This window comes from Neoarius graeffei, chromosome 3 (genome assembly GCF_027579695.1).
Source record: "Neoarius graeffei isolate fNeoGra1 chromosome 3, fNeoGra1.pri, whole genome shotgun sequence".
In the NCBI taxonomy this organism is placed as follows: Eukaryota; Metazoa; Chordata; class Actinopteri; order Siluriformes; family Ariidae; genus Neoarius; species Neoarius graeffei.
Genome location: NC_083571.1, coordinates 79,422,556 through 79,440,838, shown reverse-complemented (window position 1 = coordinate 79,440,838; position 18,283 = coordinate 79,422,556). Strand labels below are relative to the sequence as shown.

At 41.6% G+C, this 18,283-nt stretch overlaps 1 protein-coding gene across 11 annotated transcripts in view; it reads right to left on the bottom strand.

The window, feature by feature from the left end:
• Positions 1–18,283, bottom strand: part of fryl (furry homolog, like) — a 230,625-nt gene that overhangs the window by 92,592 nt on the left and 119,750 nt on the right. For all 11 annotated transcript variants that reach the window (XM_060917412.1, XM_060917413.1, XM_060917403.1 and 8 more), the window contains one exon: positions 1,570–1,781. In XM_060917412.1, coding sequence (XP_060773395.1) covers positions 1,570–1,689 — 120 coding nt within the window. In that variant the 5' untranslated portion in view covers positions 1,690–1,781. The remainder of the gene's footprint in view (positions 1–1,569; positions 1,782–18,283) is intronic.

Below are 18,283 nucleotides of genomic sequence, written 5' to 3'. Positions count from 1 at the left end.
TTAAAACTTGACCAATTTTCTTCTATTTATATAATGCATTAAGAAATAAAACCTGATGATTTACGTTCAATCTAAAAGGTGCAGTTAAGCAACAAATCCAAACGAATGGTTCGAAAGATCAGACGAACCAAAGCACAAATCACTGGTGTCTCTGGAGAGCATTTACTGTGAGTACAGTTAGCTTCCGCTGCTAATCTGAAGCCTGGCATGTACTAGCCTGGGAAATCCCATGCTGCTTTGCACAATCGTTCCGATCTGAAAAGACAGCATAGAAACTACGGTCTAAAGGCTCGCCTGAGTTAGGGAGCCAATCAGAGAGTGGGGAGGGGTGGAAAGACGGTGACGCGTACTACTCGACAAAAGGAAGCTTGTAGTTTATTTGGGACTGTTTACGGATCACATTTAACATGGCGGCGAGCGATACGAACTAAACTTTCGATCAAGCTTTGTCTTGCATAAATGGCAGTAATCGTTCGGTGCCATTGTTTTCCTATTTTTGTTTTGCCTTCTCTTTCTCTTTCCTTCTCTTCTTTGCCTCTTCGTCGCTCTAACTACGTCACCAGGTACAACTGCTATGATTGGCCATGGGCTACGTATACGCCAAATGATAGACATTCGCAACGTCCAATAAACGGCCGTTGACTATCGTAAACCACACCTCCCCTACGAGAAATTCAATAGGCGGATTCCAGACCATATTTCACTTGTGATATGGTCTGGTGTTAACCAGACTAGGCATGTACCATATAAAATCAAAATTGACCAAATTCCACACTTTTCTGTTTATTCAAAAAAAAAAAAAAAAAAAAAAAAAAGTGTCAAATTCATTTTAAATACATTTTACAGATTTAAAGGTTTAAATGTTATTTCTGCCTTAAACTACGGAGTCACAGGAGAGCCGCAAAAATACATAAATAAATCTGCAAAAGAGTAAAACAATGAATAAAAACTTTAAATTTTGTCTTTCTATATTTATTTTCTTTCTTCTTATTTTCATTTCTGCATTTATTTTCTTATTTTTATTTACTTATTCTTTCATTTTAATTTCTGCATTTATTTTCCGATTCTTTTATTTTTATTCATTTTATGATTCTTTTTCAACATTTATTTTCTTGTTCTTTTGCAGATTTATTCTTTTTATGGCTGTCCTGTGACTCCATATTAAACAGCTTCAATCAGGCGATTTAATAAACAAACCAAGAAAAGGATACTGGTTAATTCCTGTAACTAAAGAAATATAATTGTTTGCTGTTTTTTTTAAACCTAATTAATACAGTTAATATTATTTTATGCCAGATTTTAATTTTTGTGCCCCTTTTAAGTCATATTATAGATAACCAAAGCAGGGATGGATAAGGGCCACAAAATTTTTTTTTACATTTTTGCAAGACATAATATATATACACACATCTTTATTTTCAGTAAAGCAGGTCTAACTCCAATTTCACTGGAATTAATTTATTTTCTTCCCTCTGGATTTACTTTCTTTCTTTGGCACGGCATAAAAAGATGCGTCCATCCTTTATCCATTCATTAAAGTGGGATGTTTTGTGTGGCAGTGGTACTGACCAGCGGTTCAGCCATGACCACCTCGATCTTCTTCTCGGCGAGCACTGCAAACTCGGCGAAAAGGCTCTTGATGACGAACTCCCCGGGCTTGAGCTCGGGGTCTATGGTGATGCTGGACATAGCTGCGGTATGAACGCTGCGCTTCTCCCAGCTGAGTGGAACGGACAGAGCCGTATGGCGTCTATTTGCGCTGCTGCTCACTGGGACGGAGGCTGGGGACACACACACACACACACACACACACACACACACACGAGAACAGGGTCAGATCAGTTTCTGAATTTTTGCATAATAAGCAGCTAATTAATGACACGTCTACACCCAACCGTAATCTTCACCTCAGTAACCAAAAGGAAACTTTATGTCTCTTAGTATTGAAATAAAAGCTTTCTTCCTGATTATCAGCTGAATGTCACCACGCAATCAATACAGTCAGATATCCCGGGATATAAAACACACACACAGAGCGCAGCTCATCACTCCCTCAACACCACATTTTGCCAGACACATCTGTGTGCATGCGTGTGTTTATACATGCTCGATACAAGAGCTGTTTCGACCTGCTTCCTTCCATGGAAATGGGTGGAAAAACAGTTTTCTCTCTGAACGACATTCCAGGCAAACATCATCTCCTACTTCTTTAATGAAAAGCATACTCATAAAAATAGGTGAAGCCACCTGTCAGTCAGTCAGTCAGTAAATCACGCAGCTCTAGAACCGTTCTAATGAGTCGGTTCTACAGGTCCTGCTTCACAAAACACCGCAGCTGCAACTACACACCGAACAGTGCAATACCTCAGCTGTTTTATCTTTGAATTCTCACAGTGTTTCCTGTACTTCTCCTGCGCCTATTGTTATTGAAAATACAAAGTTTGTAACAGAAAAAAATACAGACTTTTAAAAGCCTTACATTTAAAGTTACACCATGAGAACCTTTCATCAAGATGTTACAATGCTGGGAGGTGTGTGTGTGTGTGTGTGTGTGTGTGTGTGTACAGAGCACAAACTCAAGCGAGAGAATGCGAGTCACGTGTCTAGTGCTCGGCTCTCAGTTAAGGAAATCCCTGTCCTCCTCTGCCCTCAGTTGCTGGGAAAGTTGTGATAAGCTTAAAAAAAAAAAGACCTATAAAGCTTTGAGTTTTTCAGAAGAGGAAAGCTGAAGGCTCACACCCAGCAACAAGTGTTAAACACACACAAAAATATGCTTGCGTTTCATTCAAGTGAAGAGGTGGGACACAAGTCTGACTGGTCACTCGGAGGACGAGCACGCTGCTGCACAAGCTGAAACGTGACGATGATTAATAGTCTGTTGACTGCGTTTTCCTGGTGTGATGTCAATTTGAACAATATACACAATACAGAGATGGCACACTTGTGAGGTTGTCCATCATACAATTTGAAAGACGAAATTAGCATCCAAAAGAGGAAACGGACAGCCAGCAGTGCACATACCGCATAAAAATTGTATATGCATATTCTATATTACACACACTTTTTCCTCTATATGACTACATACATTATAGCAGCTTCAAACTAGCACTAGTTGTCAGCTACTACTGAGAACTGGCCCATGAGCATTTGTTTACAATGAGTAAGAGCTGAATATGTTGATCAGCCTCCCATGTGCAGCCATTTCTCAAAAAAAAAAAAAAAAATAGTACATGACATGACTGACTATAAAATCCACAACCTGGGGAAACAGAACGAGCCTCGTGGCAGCACCTGAGGGGCCGATTTTAGAACGGAAGTGAATCTCCGATATTGTGAGCCGGTTATGACGTGGCGTACATCAGTCTTTGTGACCTGGAGCAATCTGTCACTTCATAAGCGCAGACAATATCACTTATGTAGTGGGGCAAGCTCTTTTTTTGGGGTGGGGTGGAGGGGTGGTTTAGGGCCCATGATCACCTGACCAGTGCGCTTTCTCGATTTTTCATCAGAACACAAATATGCACGCATTCTTTACATTCAGAACATATTAAATTCCAATCAGCGATTCCAAATATGCCATTTATTCTGTGGGTTTGTGTGTGAGAGAGAGAGAGAGAGAGAGAGAGAGAGAGAGGAGCACACATCCTGATTGCTTTGTCTTATTCAGTAGACCAATCAGTGTTGTGTGGGCGGGCTTTACATCTTCTCTCATGGACAGAAAGTCCATCAGTTCAGTATATCTCGGAGTATCATGGCAGAGTGCTGCCCCCCCCCCAAAAAAATCGAACTTCACCCTCATACTACACGAAAATCTCTCCTTGCCTAATGGGGTAAAATTAATGAAGGTGTCGTGCACTGTACTGTTTGTAGTGACTTTAGCATTGCCCATGGCAGGGTAAATGATTGTAAAAGACATGTTGAGGTGAGTTTAACAAGGTCATGTGTCCAGATGGCAAGTGGCCTAGTGGTTAGCGTGTCCGCCTCTTGATCGGGAGATCACGAGTTCTACTCGCGGTCGGGTCATACCAAAGACCACCATAAAAATGGTACCTACTGCCGTCTGGCAAGGCACGCTGCAATACAGATGCGAATGCGGAGTCAAAGGCTACGTTCACACTGCAGGCTGAAGTGACTCAAATCCAATCTTTTCGCCCATATGTGACCTGTATCCGATCTTTTATTGACAATATGAACGACACAGATCCGATTTTTTCAAATCTGACCCAGGCCGTTTGGATATGTGGTCCTAATTCCGATTCCTATCCGCTCTTTTCATATGCGACTTCAGTCTGAACCGCCAGGTCGCATTCATCCGACTTACACATCATCAACAAGCCACAAACGTCACTATTCTGCGCTGAAGTAGGCGGCGGGTCTCTCAAAAAAAGTTACAACAACATGGCGCATATGACATCAATGCGAGGGACGCTTTGGGCTGTGAAGGTTCTGAATCTTCTCAATGGAAGGACGCAGAGGTTAGGGAGCTGATTTCCATTTGGGGGGATGCAGCTATTCAAGCTAGACTGGATGGGTCATACCGCAACCGGGCGGTTTTACTTCCGTAAACACTGGCCATGCTCACTGCGTGTGACGTCGTCGTATCCTGCAATGCGCATGCGGAACACTTTTAGGTCGCTTTTCGTTCATACTGAGGATCACATACAAGTCGCATATATTTGTTAATGTGAACGACCTCACAAAAAAATCAGATTTCACAAAAAAATCGGAATTGAGCCTTAAGCCTTGCAGTGTGAACGTAGCGAAACTCTCGCGGTTACCAAAGGACTAACCCCCCACTGTAACCCTAGCTATGTAACAGGCAAGAGGCCGAGGACTACGGAAACGGAGATCGGCGCCGCCCTGTGCACCACACGGCGTGGGAAGGACTTTGACGTGTTCAGATGCATATTATTTATACGAACTGGCTAGCTGCTAAGACTACATGACGAGACCAAACTTTTTGAAGCCTTGCTTAAAATTGCAACTGAACATAAAATACAAGTTAAATAATAGTAATAAGCAATTTTCATACATAGTAAAAGCAGTTTACATAATAAGTCACATTTTCTACATATAGGCCGATGTAATTTGGTTCACAGACTAAAAAAAATTACTCCAAGTATGACATATCGCCGCCCCAGACAATATAGTAATGATACCTTGTGCTTTTATATCTTTTAGGGATTGTTGAAAAATTACCATTTTTATAGTAATTATTACAGTTACAGCAATAAAGTTCCAACAAAACGAGTTCAATCCCCTCAGTGATCCGGCTGTGTTATTGTTCACAAAATTCCAGGGAAGCCAAGTACAGCAGGTGTGTGTGTATAAAAATAAATCACGGCGTAATATCTAATTATAGATCATTAGACACGGAATTCATTCATTCATCGACATGGCGATCAATGACCTCAATAAAATAAATCTGTGGCGAATCTTCATTTCATACGAATATTCATTGCATTTTATTTATTCATTTATTTTTGCGTGGTAAGCATTAACCATCACAAATGTGGTAAAATATTTCGGGGGAATTTTACGACAGTGCCGAACTCACGGTTTGTTTTCATTCACAACGCGATTCTGTCCCCCTTATGCCCAATTTTTCTTCTTTCGGTTTCTTTTCTTTAAATTCATTTATACTTCAAGTTCTACTGGATTAATCAAGATTTAACTTTATTTCCACCAGGAGATCTGAATTTGGGTGAGTCTCACTCTTAAAACTGCAGACCAGGTAATGGGTTCTAACACCACACGCACCATAAAGGGGCACTGGATAGTTTTTATTTATCGTTACAGTTAAAGTTCGAGTTTTATTGAAAAATTATAAAGTCATTCAAGCATAATGATCATAATAACTATAGCTGCACTTTGGTAAACTTTGTTAAATCACTTTCCTTTCATTGAACTAATAAAATACATAGGAATAAAAAGGTTATGGTCAGGACAAGTGAAAAATCTTAGTGCTGTCCGACTGGACAAGTGGATTAAAAAGTTAACGTCGAGCCCTGCCTTGCCCTCTGCTCCAGCGCCGTGTTGAGTTGTACAGTACTGGGCTATAGGTTTGTGCAGTGCAATGATATTATTGTCCCTGAATGATATCCAGTGACGTTTATTCTGATTATATTCCATGACCAGACCTGTGAACGTTTATGCATTTTGTACAGGAGCTCCCCTGAACATCGGCGTACACTCTGACGAGTTATCAGACGCGCAGTCGTTCTCCACAGTAACATGGATATGAAAATCTGGAATGCTTTGCGCAGGCATTTTGAACTCTCGGACATTAGCTGACGCTTTCTGGAAGCCCCACCCCCTTCCGCTCTCAACTCACATGGACTCGCTCACTTTCTGTGGAGGTAAATGGAGAAAGCGGTCACTCCGTTAATGTAACATACATTCAATCAATGTACAGTGGTGCTTGAAAGTTTGTGAACCCTTCAGAATTTCCTATATTTCTGCATAAATATAACCTAAAACATCATCATATTTTCACACAAGTCCTAAAAGTAGATAAAGAGAACCCAGTTAAACAAATGAGACGAAAATATTATACTTGGTCACTTATTTATTGAGGAAAATGATCCAATATTACATATCTGTGAGTGGCAAAAGTATGTGAACCTCTAGGATTAGCAGTTAATTTGAAGGTGAAATTAGAGTCAGGTGTTTTCATTCAATGGGATGACAATCAGGTGTGAGTGGGCACCCTGTTTTATTTAAAGAACAGGGATCTATCAAAGTCTGATCGTCACAACACACGTTTGTGGAAGTGTATCATGACACGAACAAAGGAGATTTCTGAGGACCTCAGAAAAAGCGTTGTTGATGCTCATCAGGCTGGAAAAGGTTACAAAACCATCTCTAAAGAGTTTGGACTTCACCAATCCACAGTCAGACAGACTGTGTACAAATGGAGGAAATTCAAGACCATTGTTACCCTCCCCAGGAGTGGTCGACCAACAAAGATCACTCCAAGAGCAAAGTGTGTAATAGTCGGCGAGGTCACAAAGGACCCCAAGGTAACTTCTAAGCAACTGAAGGCCTCTCTCACATTAACATTAGCCAATGTTCATGAGTCCACCATGAGGAGAACACTGAACAACAATGGTGTGCATTGCAGGGTTGCAAGGAGAAAGCCACTGCTCTCCAAAAAAGAACATTGCTGCTCATTTGCAGTTTGCTAAAGATCATGTGGACAAGCCAGAAGGCTATTGGAAAATGTTTTGTGGACGGATGAGACCAAAATAGAACTTTGTGGTTTAAATGAGAAGCATTATGTTTGGAGAAAGGAAAGCACTGCATTCCAACATAAGAACCTTATCCCTTCTGTGAAACATGGTGGTGGTAGTATCATGGTTTGGGCCTGTTTTGCTGCATCTGGGCCAGGATGGTTTGCCATCATTGTTGGAACAAGGAATTCTGAATTATACCAGCGAATTCTAAAGGAAAATATCAGGACATCTGTCCATGAACTAAATCTTAAGAGAAGGTGGGTCATGCAGCAAGACAGCAACACTAAGCATACAGGTCGTTCTACCAAAGAATGGTTAAAGAAGAATAAAAGTGAATGTTTTGGAATGGCCAAGTCAAAGTCCTGACCTTAATCCAATGGAAATGTTGTGGAAGGACCTGAAGTGAGCAGTTCATGTGAGGAAACCCACCAACATCCCAGAGTTGAAGCTGTTCTGTACAGAGGAATGGGCTAAAATTCCTCCAAGCCGGTGTGCAGGACTGGTCAACAGTTACCGGAGACGTTTAGTTGCGGTTATTGCTGCACAAGGGGGTCACACCAGATACTGAAAGCAAAGGTTCACATACTTTTGCCACTCACAGATATGTAATATTGGATCATTTTCCTCAATAAATAAATGACCAAGTATAATATTTTTGTCTCATTTGTTTAACTGGGTTCTCTTTATCTACTTTTAGGACTTGTGTGAAAATCTGATGATGTTTTAGGTCATATTTATGCAGAAATATAGGAAATTCTAAAGGGTTCACAAACTTTCAAGCACCACTGTAGCTAACATTTGCGCCTCCCCACCCACCCACACTTTAAAGTGCATATTCTGGACCGATTTCGTTTTTTTTTTTTTATATGAAAGCATGTCCCTTTACACACTCATCCAGAAGGGTAATTTTGCACAAGGCCATCAGTCTACAGCAGAAAAAAATAAAATAACAAAACGCGTCTGGAAAAATCCCAAGGGAGGCTGGAGCCAGATTCGTGACGTTACCTGCGGAAGCGCCAGCAGGCTGCGAGAGCTTTGCACGGTTTCAGTGCACAGCCTGTGTAGACCAAGCGCTCCCATTTCTCTCTCACTGTCCGGTCTTTTGGGAAACGATGAGTTCTAATCCCATCAAGATTGATGTTGCTACACCCTCCTACGATACATCTGTTAACCATTTTAATAATTACGCCATAACGTTGAAGAAATTTGCAGAAAACCACCAGGTCGTTTTCTCAAAACAAACCAGCGCTGACATAGGATTCAGAGGGAGGCGTCCCGCACGCGACGTCACGAAAATCAACGTTTCCCGGGAAATCCAAATGCCAAGTTTTTTCAGAGGCGGACCAATTCGCCTCAAATGGCTTGATTTCAAGTGAATTTTTCTGGTATTGCGCAAGGTAAACAAATTGCACCGAATGCAGAATGTGACAGATATTTGACCAAAGTTTAATATAAAATAGGAGAATTACATTGATCTCGCTCCTGAATTTACCCGTGATATGCACTTTAAGGTCTGGGGAAGAAAGAGGAAGGAAAGGGAAAAAAAAGGAGAAAAAAAAAAACCACACCCCAGAGTGTTAAAATAAAATGAATAAATAAAAAGTGTGAGTTATGTCTTCAGACACACCTCATATTAAGTTAGCTCATGTTATTTTACGAATATTCACAGTGAGATCATGTTGGAATGTGATATCACTTTGTAAACAAGTTAGCTCGCCATAGAAAATGACACTTTATTTCAAGCGAGCAGTCAGACTACTACTGTACTTCACTCGATACAGAAATCACAGTAGTGATGGGCAGTGGAGAGGGAAGTGAAAACAAATTACAGAAAGAAGAAATAAAAGTTACCTGACACTTATTAAAATTCAGGGGTCGAAATTAACTTTTGAATGTACTTGCCCTCAGGGCAACCAACCCCAAAAATTTACTTGCCCGCATGCATGTATCAGTCGCCCTACTTTTTTGCAGGTTGACTGGGTAAGTAATTTGCATAAAAAGCAATCTGGATGTACATTATAGAGCAGGGGTGGGCAATTATTTTTTCCATCGGGCCACATGAGAAACAGAAAATTTTGTGGAGGGCCGGACCAAAAGGCTGAACTAAATTCTGCATAATATTAATTGTATTTCTTTATATAAAGCAATAAATATCATTGTTTTTACAAGCTGCTAAGACTGGTAAGAGTATGGAAAAAACGAGGTTGCCTTACAAAAAATGTCATTTATTCAATCAAATTTCCCAAAACAATGATTAACAAAATGTGAACGTTTGTACCAATTTTTTTTCAGTCACATTCACCCCAAAACACAATAAAGACATCACAATATTGTCTTTCTACTCCAAATATCAAGCAAGATGCATCATATTATAATAATGATGCCCACATTTGTAGTCTAATCACCTCATTTGGTGTTTTTTATTTGTTCAGTGAGAGAAATCTAGTCTCTGTTGGTCTTTAACGAGTGCATCAGAGTCAGGTTGAATGTCTGAGGTGGAGATGCGAAGCACAGCTGACAGATGATCATCAGTCCATTCGGTGTAGGTATCAGATCTACAGATCGGCTCGGGCTCCGGCGCCTGCTGGTGACGTCACACTGATTGGCTGGACCGTTTGAAGGATGACGTACAAGTTTGTGGTTGGTCTGGACAAATTACGGAAGTAGTTATCGCGGGATTAGGTTTCGTGGGATTTCATGTCATGTTCATGTCACGCGCATTGCGTTTTTGTTGAACACAACTTCAAAATAAAAGCAATGCACATTCAGTCCATGCATGAGGTAAAATTAGAAAATACATTTATTTTGTAATTTCTAATTAACCTTACGCGGGCCGGTCAGAATGAACCAAAGGGCCGGATGCGGCCCGCGGGCCGGAAAATGCCCAGGTCTGTTATAGAGTATGCAATAAAATATTTCAACTTGTTTTGCCATTGTTTGATTACTGATTGATAGAAATAAAGTTAAAACACTCATGTGTTTGGTGTTTATTTCATTTCATCATGATGAACAGTAAAACAACTAGGTGTAACTACTAGTATCTTCTATTAAACATGTTAAACAGTCAGAAAACATCATGTCATCATGGTCAAGTGTAACTGATCAAATCAGAATTAAAAATCAGTCCAAAAAGACGCTTCGTTCGTTCTAGCCTACGTGACAGTGGCGCCTCGTGTGAATAATCATGATATCATGTAGCATCTCGCGAATGGAAGCGTCAACTACAAGGACGGCTGGTGCATAAGGGCGATTGGGCGACGCACAGCCAAAACGAAAAAAAATAAGTTTTTTTTCTTTTTTTAAAACAAACTTTCACCAGCGCTGCTCGAGGCCGTTTTAATCCGTCTCTGGGTATCATTGTCCAATCAGGGTGGTCTTGCTTCTAGAGTACCGCCCCTTTTGGGGCGATTTCAGTCACGTTGAAAATCGCCCAAGAGTTCACTGATAGAGTCCCATGTTAATATATATTTTTTTTCTCCTGACTGACACTTCAATGCAATCTCTATGGGTTCCGGGGGGGCTTGCTCTAACGTGCTTACGTCACTGCGAAGCGCGGCAAAGTTGCGTTCGATCCGTTCAGTTTCTGAGGTGAGATGGATGCGGAAAGCAATTCAGTGCGGTCCTTAAAAGAAGTTCCATTTAGTCAGCGATCAAATCGAGCTAAATTGGCAACAAAACAAGCTGGACCCCCCTCGACCAAATATAAACATAAAACAAATTTCGACGGGGGGGGGGGGAATCATATACTCGAGGTTTTACTTCAACATGGTCCCAGCGCAAATCCTGGCGAGCTGGCTGCGAGGACGCCTCAGCGGTTTTCTGCTCCCCCTGCTTACTTTTCCACCCTGGAGGTGGCTCCACGGACAACACTGCTTGGACGGTCACTGGAGTTTCGGACACGCATCATTTGTCGGAGAAAATTAAAAAATACATGAGTCAAAGATTCACATGGGCAGCTGCCTGAAATTTTCGGCTTTTGGGAGAGTGAACATCGCTACACAACCGGATGAGGGCTACAGGCTAGCAGTTCACCGCCACAACGATGAGGTGAGCAAGAACAGGCACATATTAAACCGGCTCACCCAATGCGAGAAATTTTGTGGAGTGTTCGAGTTAGCTCTACGAGGCAAAGACGAAACTGAGGGCTCCAGTCACCGTGGTGTTGTTCTGGGTTTGGTTGACTGAGGCTACGTTTACATTACGTCGAATCAGTGGATCATCAGATTAACGTTCTTAAAACGATTCGCGTTTACACTAAAACCTTTAGCCGTGCACACAGCAACACCAATACACGGATACGCTCGGCTCCGCAGGCATCCTGCGCTCCAAATCACTCCGCCCTGAACAGCGAGTGCCCTCTGGAGGGTGCGCACTCCGGCCCTGCGCAGCTCACACAGCGCGCGAGTGAAGTGAACAAGCTGTGATTCGGGACTGAGCCGCTGTGTGTGTGATCCCAGCGCATATCACTTACCACTTGCAAGTGGAAGGATGGCAAGCCTAAAAACAATCATAACTACACAATGGGCAGTATTTGCATCAGTATTTGCAGTATTTTCATACTTTTATACTCTTTAATGAAAGGTGATACAAGGCGGAAGTCCGCGCCATTTTTCAGCAGTCGCGTCACATGACCAACGCCAGCGAATCAGGAAGGTGGATGTCACAGTGACGTTGTCCAATGAGGACGCCAGCTAGAGCTCAGCACAGCGTATTCGCGTATCTCAATGTTTACACAGCACCGGACCAGATACGATCTAGATTGAATACGTGGACGCTGGTGGATTCCCGTTTCCAGGCTTTTCCAGGTGGTTTAATGTAAACGGACAGTGCATCCGCGAAGAAAACGAGACAGATACGGTCTAATGTAAACGTAGCCTGACTTCGTGACACACACACACGCAGTCACAGAATCCGTTCACTTTTGATGTTTTGATGGTTTCAATGTGCATTTTTATATTTGCCACACTTTGCTCTGAGAGTTAGCACTTTGGTAATATCCTTGGTAAATACCAGTAATTGCAAGATCTAAAGATCCACTCATCTATTTATTCAACTGCTATTGTTATGTTAGCCAACTATTTACAAATGTTTTGTTACAGTAAGTGCACTTTCCTGTTTGTCCTTAAGTTGCACAGTCTGTAAAATTCTTGCTGGTCATGGAGTTTGAAGTACAAAATCTATTTACAGAACATTCTGTAGAACAGTTGACTTGCTACCTAGGTCAATTTACTTCAGTCCTGTGGACATTTATGGTCCGTGTAGACATAACGGGGGAAAATTGCCCCCCCGAAAAAAAATTCAGGAGCCGCCACTGGTCAACTACCGCAACGAACCAAAGTCAAAGACAAACGAAAGAGAAGACGGGAAAAATAAAGTTTTCGTTCTGTTTCTGTTAGGAATCACAACTTAATTTTTCTTGGTAAAATAGACAAACACAGTTGTCTGACGGACAACTAGTGATAATTTTATTGTTGCCCGAGTATGAGAATGACTTGCCCATGTCCGTCGGTACATGCTTAATTTCGACCCCTGAAATTATAAATCAATCCATCAGTTAGAACAATAAAAAAATGGTTCCTATGCCATTTCAGTTGGTCAGGTTCAATGCCCAAACTGATAATCGCATCATCAGTTTTTCTCTGGCTAATCAGACACAAGGTATGCCACCACTCTTGCCAGAGCGGTTGGGGGTTAGGTGCCTTGCTCAAGGGCACTTAAGCCAATCCTGCTGGTCCAGGGAATCGAACCAGCAGCCTTTTGGTCCCAAAGCTGTTTCTCTAACCATTAGGCCATGGCTTCCCCCATTTTAATCTCTTAAAGGTCTCCTTACATCGTTTTTTCCATTAATTGTGCAGTGGTCTCTAGTATGAATGAATGCCCTGTGAGCCGGTTTTGGTGAAAAAAATGCTGTGGTTCTCCTGTTTCAGGCTGTTCTAGTTTGCTGGAGGAGTGGGTGGTGGGAGAACGACAGGATTTCAGCTCTTGCTCATTAATATTCATGACATGTTCATGACATTTACCCAATCAAGCATCCAGTCAGAGCAGGTCATGATATATTTTACCATATTGTGTGTTATGCCTGATGTAAAGACTCTCGTCTCTGCGAGCCTACCACACAGATTTAATACTTGTCATTTTTAGGGCATACCTAACAACGTGTTTTCTTTCTCTCCCCCCCCATCTGTCCCTCTGAGTTACATGTTGATCCTGGGATTGGGATGCTGGCCTCTTCTGCCCCTCGGACCTGCTTGATCCATCCTGGTGCCCTGTGTCTGGTCGGAGTTTTATCGCCCCACTCCTGTGAAGGACGGCCCCATGAGGACAGTTGAGGGTTATACCTGTTAAAACTGTTAATATTATAGTCAGGCTGTCTGTTGTTGCCCAAATGAGGATGGGTTCCCTTTTGAGTCTGGTTCCTCTCGAGGTTTCTTCCTCATGTCGTCTGAGGGAGTTTTTCCTTGCCACCGTCGCCACAGGCTTGCTCATTGGGGATAGATTAGGGATAAAATTAGCTCATGTTTTAAGTCGTTCAAATTCTGTAAAGCTGCTTTGCGACAATGTTTATTGTTAAAAGCGCTATACAAATAAACTTGATTTGATTTGACATGTAAACGTGTTACCTCTGATTGGCTAACAGCACTGTGATGCTACCTCCAGTGAGTCAGAACAAGCGGATGTGGGTGTCTTACTACGGCGAGAGAGAAGGAACAAACAGCGAAGGGAAAAATACCGCGCGCTGACGTCACTGAGGTGCGACGTGAGGAAATAAGAAAAATTCAACAAATGTTTGGGTTTTTACTGAACAAACGAATAAAATGAACGAGTGACAAAAAAAATGTGGGTGTCTTTGTAAAAACTGTTTTGATTGGCTATTACGGTCTCAACGTCGATGTTTTGACCAATAACAATGTAGATAACACGAATTTTACATCACATTCAACGAGATTTAAACGAGACTAAAGATGGTGACTTACAAATAACGTGTAAACATCGTTGGAGTTAATAAAGTTTGAACAGCATGAAGGAACATACCCCAACCCCCCGAAATTAATTTAAAAAAAAAAAAAATTCTCAACAGATTTGGCATAATATAAAAAGGTCGTTTTTTTACTCAGAAAAAGCAGAAAACTCTCATCCCTGCCTAGCTTGTGAGCATGTCATGCATGCTAACGTGGAGAATATGAACATGCTATTTTGTAACAAAAACCTTCGAACAAAAAGCTCATGTTTTACTTACAGCTTGTGAGCTGGTGGTCGATCGTCTTGACGGCACAGATCCAGGGATTAAATGCAACCTCGAAGCAAAACCACTACCGAAGGCACCGAAGTTTGAAAAGTCACTGTGGTTGAAATGATCAGAACACAGTACTAACGCTGCATTATACTTCGCTGGTGGTGTTCCAAAGATAAATTCCAACCATTTCTTCTTCACCTCTTCTATCTTGGGCAAGAAATGCAACGTTGATGTGTTACTGCTACAAATAACACAGGCACGAACTTGTTCAGACATGTTTTCAACTTGCTGTTAGGTCCTCTTCGTTAGCTACTGACGAGATGGGCTCTGCTCAGTGTTGCCAGATACTGCTGACGTTTTCCAGCCCAAAATATGTTCAAATCCGCTAAAATGCACTTAAAACCGCCCAATCTGGCAACAATGGTTCTCCTATCTTTCCTCGCGCTTAAATCCGAACTTCCTTCCCATGGGCGGTCGCAAGCCAAGGTGGGCGAAGCCATGAATACTAATTTACGAAGTGACGCAAGATCGTATGGCTTTTTCAGATCTGCTCGTTTTTCCGACTATTTTCTTTCATAAGCTAATACAGGGAATGGGAGTAGAATTACATTTTCACATGCAGCATGCATATGCAACTCGGAGTGAACCATGGTATTTCAAAAAGAGTTTTGGTGGAAGGGCACCTTTAATACTTGTTTAAAAAAAAAGTCAAAGAAATGTTCTGCTGTAAAACATTCATTCTCATCTCATTATCTCTAGCCGCTTTATCCTGTTCTACAGAGTCGCAGGCAAGCTGGAGCCCATCCCAGCTGACTACGGGTGAAAGGCGGGGTACACCCTGGACAAGTCGCCAGGTCATCACAGGGCTGACACATAGACACAGACAACCATTCACACTCACATTCACACCTACAGTCAATTTAGAGTCACCAGTTAACCTAACCTGCATGTCTTTGGACTGTGGGGGAAACCGGAGCACCCGGAGGAAACCCATGCGGACACGGGGAGAACATGCAAACTCTGCACAGAAAGGCCCTCGCCGAACATGGGGCTCGAACCCGGACCTTCTTGCTGTGAGGCGACAGCGCTAACCACTACATCACCGTGCCGCCTGCTGTAAAACAGTTAAAAAAAAAAAAAGTTCTTTTGTAAAAGTGGTCCTAATTATTGTTCTTACATAAAATGTGGAGACTTAAACACGACTCCTTTAATCGTTTGTTCAGATCCAAATGCTCTGTAATAGGAGCTGTGGGGAGGGGTCCTGCAGGTTACCCCCCCCGCTGCCGCCACATTCGGAGAGTATATTTTTCCACATCATTCAACATGCCACCAACTAATACATCGCGGATCTTTGAAACTAGAACTCTTAGGATGTGCGCTTGGACAACAGTCATTTGCCTCCTGAAGCTCCAGTACTTTCATTAGAAAATATCGCAGCCCAGAACAAGCAAATGTGCTGCCTTGTGAAGGTCTGAAGGAAAAAAAAAAAAAAAAAAAAGGAGTACTGGTCAAGAGTGTCTGCAGCAGTGGGATTAAAACACAGTCCTGCACAGACATCTAGAATGACTAAGGCATCCTACAGCACACTCGCACGAGCCACATCAGTGCCATTATCATCTCCGGTTACATTCAGCTATTTAAAGACGGACTCCAAAACTCATGTACACCTTCGTTCTCTGAATGAAAGGGACACGAGTACTTTATTAAAACGCACTCATTTTGCTCAGCTGTTAACTTATGTACAGCTCTCACACACACACACCACACACGCACACAACTTCAAAATAATAAAAGCTCCAGATAAGATGAAGTTACAGGCAAGCTATCAACTTGATGCACTTACTGTATGTTCGGCATGTTACGATATATCGTGTAACGATAAACTGCGATACAAATTTGTGACTTTTGTTTTTCTTAACCTGATTTATGATTTGAATCAATGGGAAAAGGGAAGAAAAAAAAAAAAAAAAAAACGTGACTACCATCAGGCTGCATAATCTTAAGAAATCCGTTTCTTTTGTTTCATTTTCTTCATAACAAACAATTATTTACCCACATCTGTAAAGGTTTGGAGTAAAATAATAGCCTATTAAGTAAAATACTCCTTTTATTAAGCTTTTTTTTTTTTAAAGCTCATAAATAGGCCTTTTCTTAATAAAACTTTGATGAACATTTGTACTACCTCCAATTGTTTTGCTTTACTTAACTTTCAACCGTCTATAAAGAGAGAGCTCTGATTGATTTCCTGTTAAATCTGTTTGTACAGTCAGTCAATCACGCAACAGCTCTTTTTTTTTTTTTTTTTTTTTTTTTGAGTTTTCACAGCATTAGAGCTGTGTTACTTCCGCCTACGGTGAGGTCATTCCCACGATTGTACGTTATTCCTCCCTCTGCTGTGTAAAAAAATGCAATTACAGCTTGGGAAAACTAAGATTACGTCGCCTGATGATAATCACGATTCATTTTTTATTTCATCAGTTTGAATTGTGATAAATTTGTACTGCAGTTTATCGTCACATGCCTATTGGAAAGTACTCGAGTAATACTTCATTTTCTCTTTCAGTATCGTTACTGTGCGATACACATCCTTCACCTGTATTCATGCACTTAACTAGCTGCAACTAGATTCCGTTAACCCATCTTCTACATTTTGGCAGTGATTAAACTAGCTCTCCAGGGAACTAAAACATGGGACTGGTGCACTGGAGCTTCAGTCGATGGTTATTTGTTCCCTCCCATCATTATCATCACATTGGAGCTTACAGCACTGAACAGTTGCATTGTCAGCATTTCGTAGCTTCTTTAGTCGTCTCATGTCCCGTTTGTTTCTAAGTTTCGTGAGTAGACCACATGAGCAAAACATTTCAACAGCCTGTACAGGTATGAGGTCGGATTTCACCTTGAAAACAAATGCAACGGCAGACTGACATAATAAAAACACCCTTCCTCCAGTGGAAATGATGTGCGAAATCCAATCTTCGGTGCCTAAAAGCACCAGGTGTAAATCGCTGTGTGTTCTGGCGGATCAGATCACTTGCGACAGATGTCGATATGCCATGTTTGAACAGGGACCAAAGGACTGAAAAGTACAGCTTTTTTTAAAATGCATGTCAGCTTGCTGGCCTAAAGTTGGTGCAACGGTGCAGCCAATCATGCAAAGCCTCCATCATCCTAAAGTAGTTTAAAAAAAAAAAAAAAAAGGCGACAGCATTTGATAGAAAACTACAGCTGGAATTAGTGAAGCTACAAACACTTTCAGTTTCATAAATCTGCTCAGATGTTCTCTGCTGTAAAGCACAGCGAACACGCATGATTTTCCAGGTTGCTTTGCGCATAGACATATAAACAGACGCCGCATTGAGCTGGGTGGCCCGTTGCTGGGATACGTCAGAGTGTCCGCCATATTTGATGTGGCAAATCTTCCCCGTAAACCAATGCAAGTAAATGGACTGAACTTCATAAAGCCCCTTTCTACAATAATATTTAACTCGATGCCTTTTATTCACCCATTAAGACACACGTATACATTTGGGAAACAAACAGGCATCAAAACAACATGTATAACTTTTAATGTGATGGTTATAAATAGTGTGCGAAATACCCGTCAATATTCCGTGGGAGGTGTGACCTAAATTTCCTCAACATGCAGCAGGCCTATACCGGAATCAAGCTATCGGAAACTTCTTTTTTTTTTTTTTTTTTATTCCGCTGCTACTATCGTAGGCTACTAACGATATCTACACATCAAGGCATGTTTTGGAGCTCAGCGGGGATCGTGTAGAATAATGTGCTGTGCTTACGCTGCTGAAGCCGT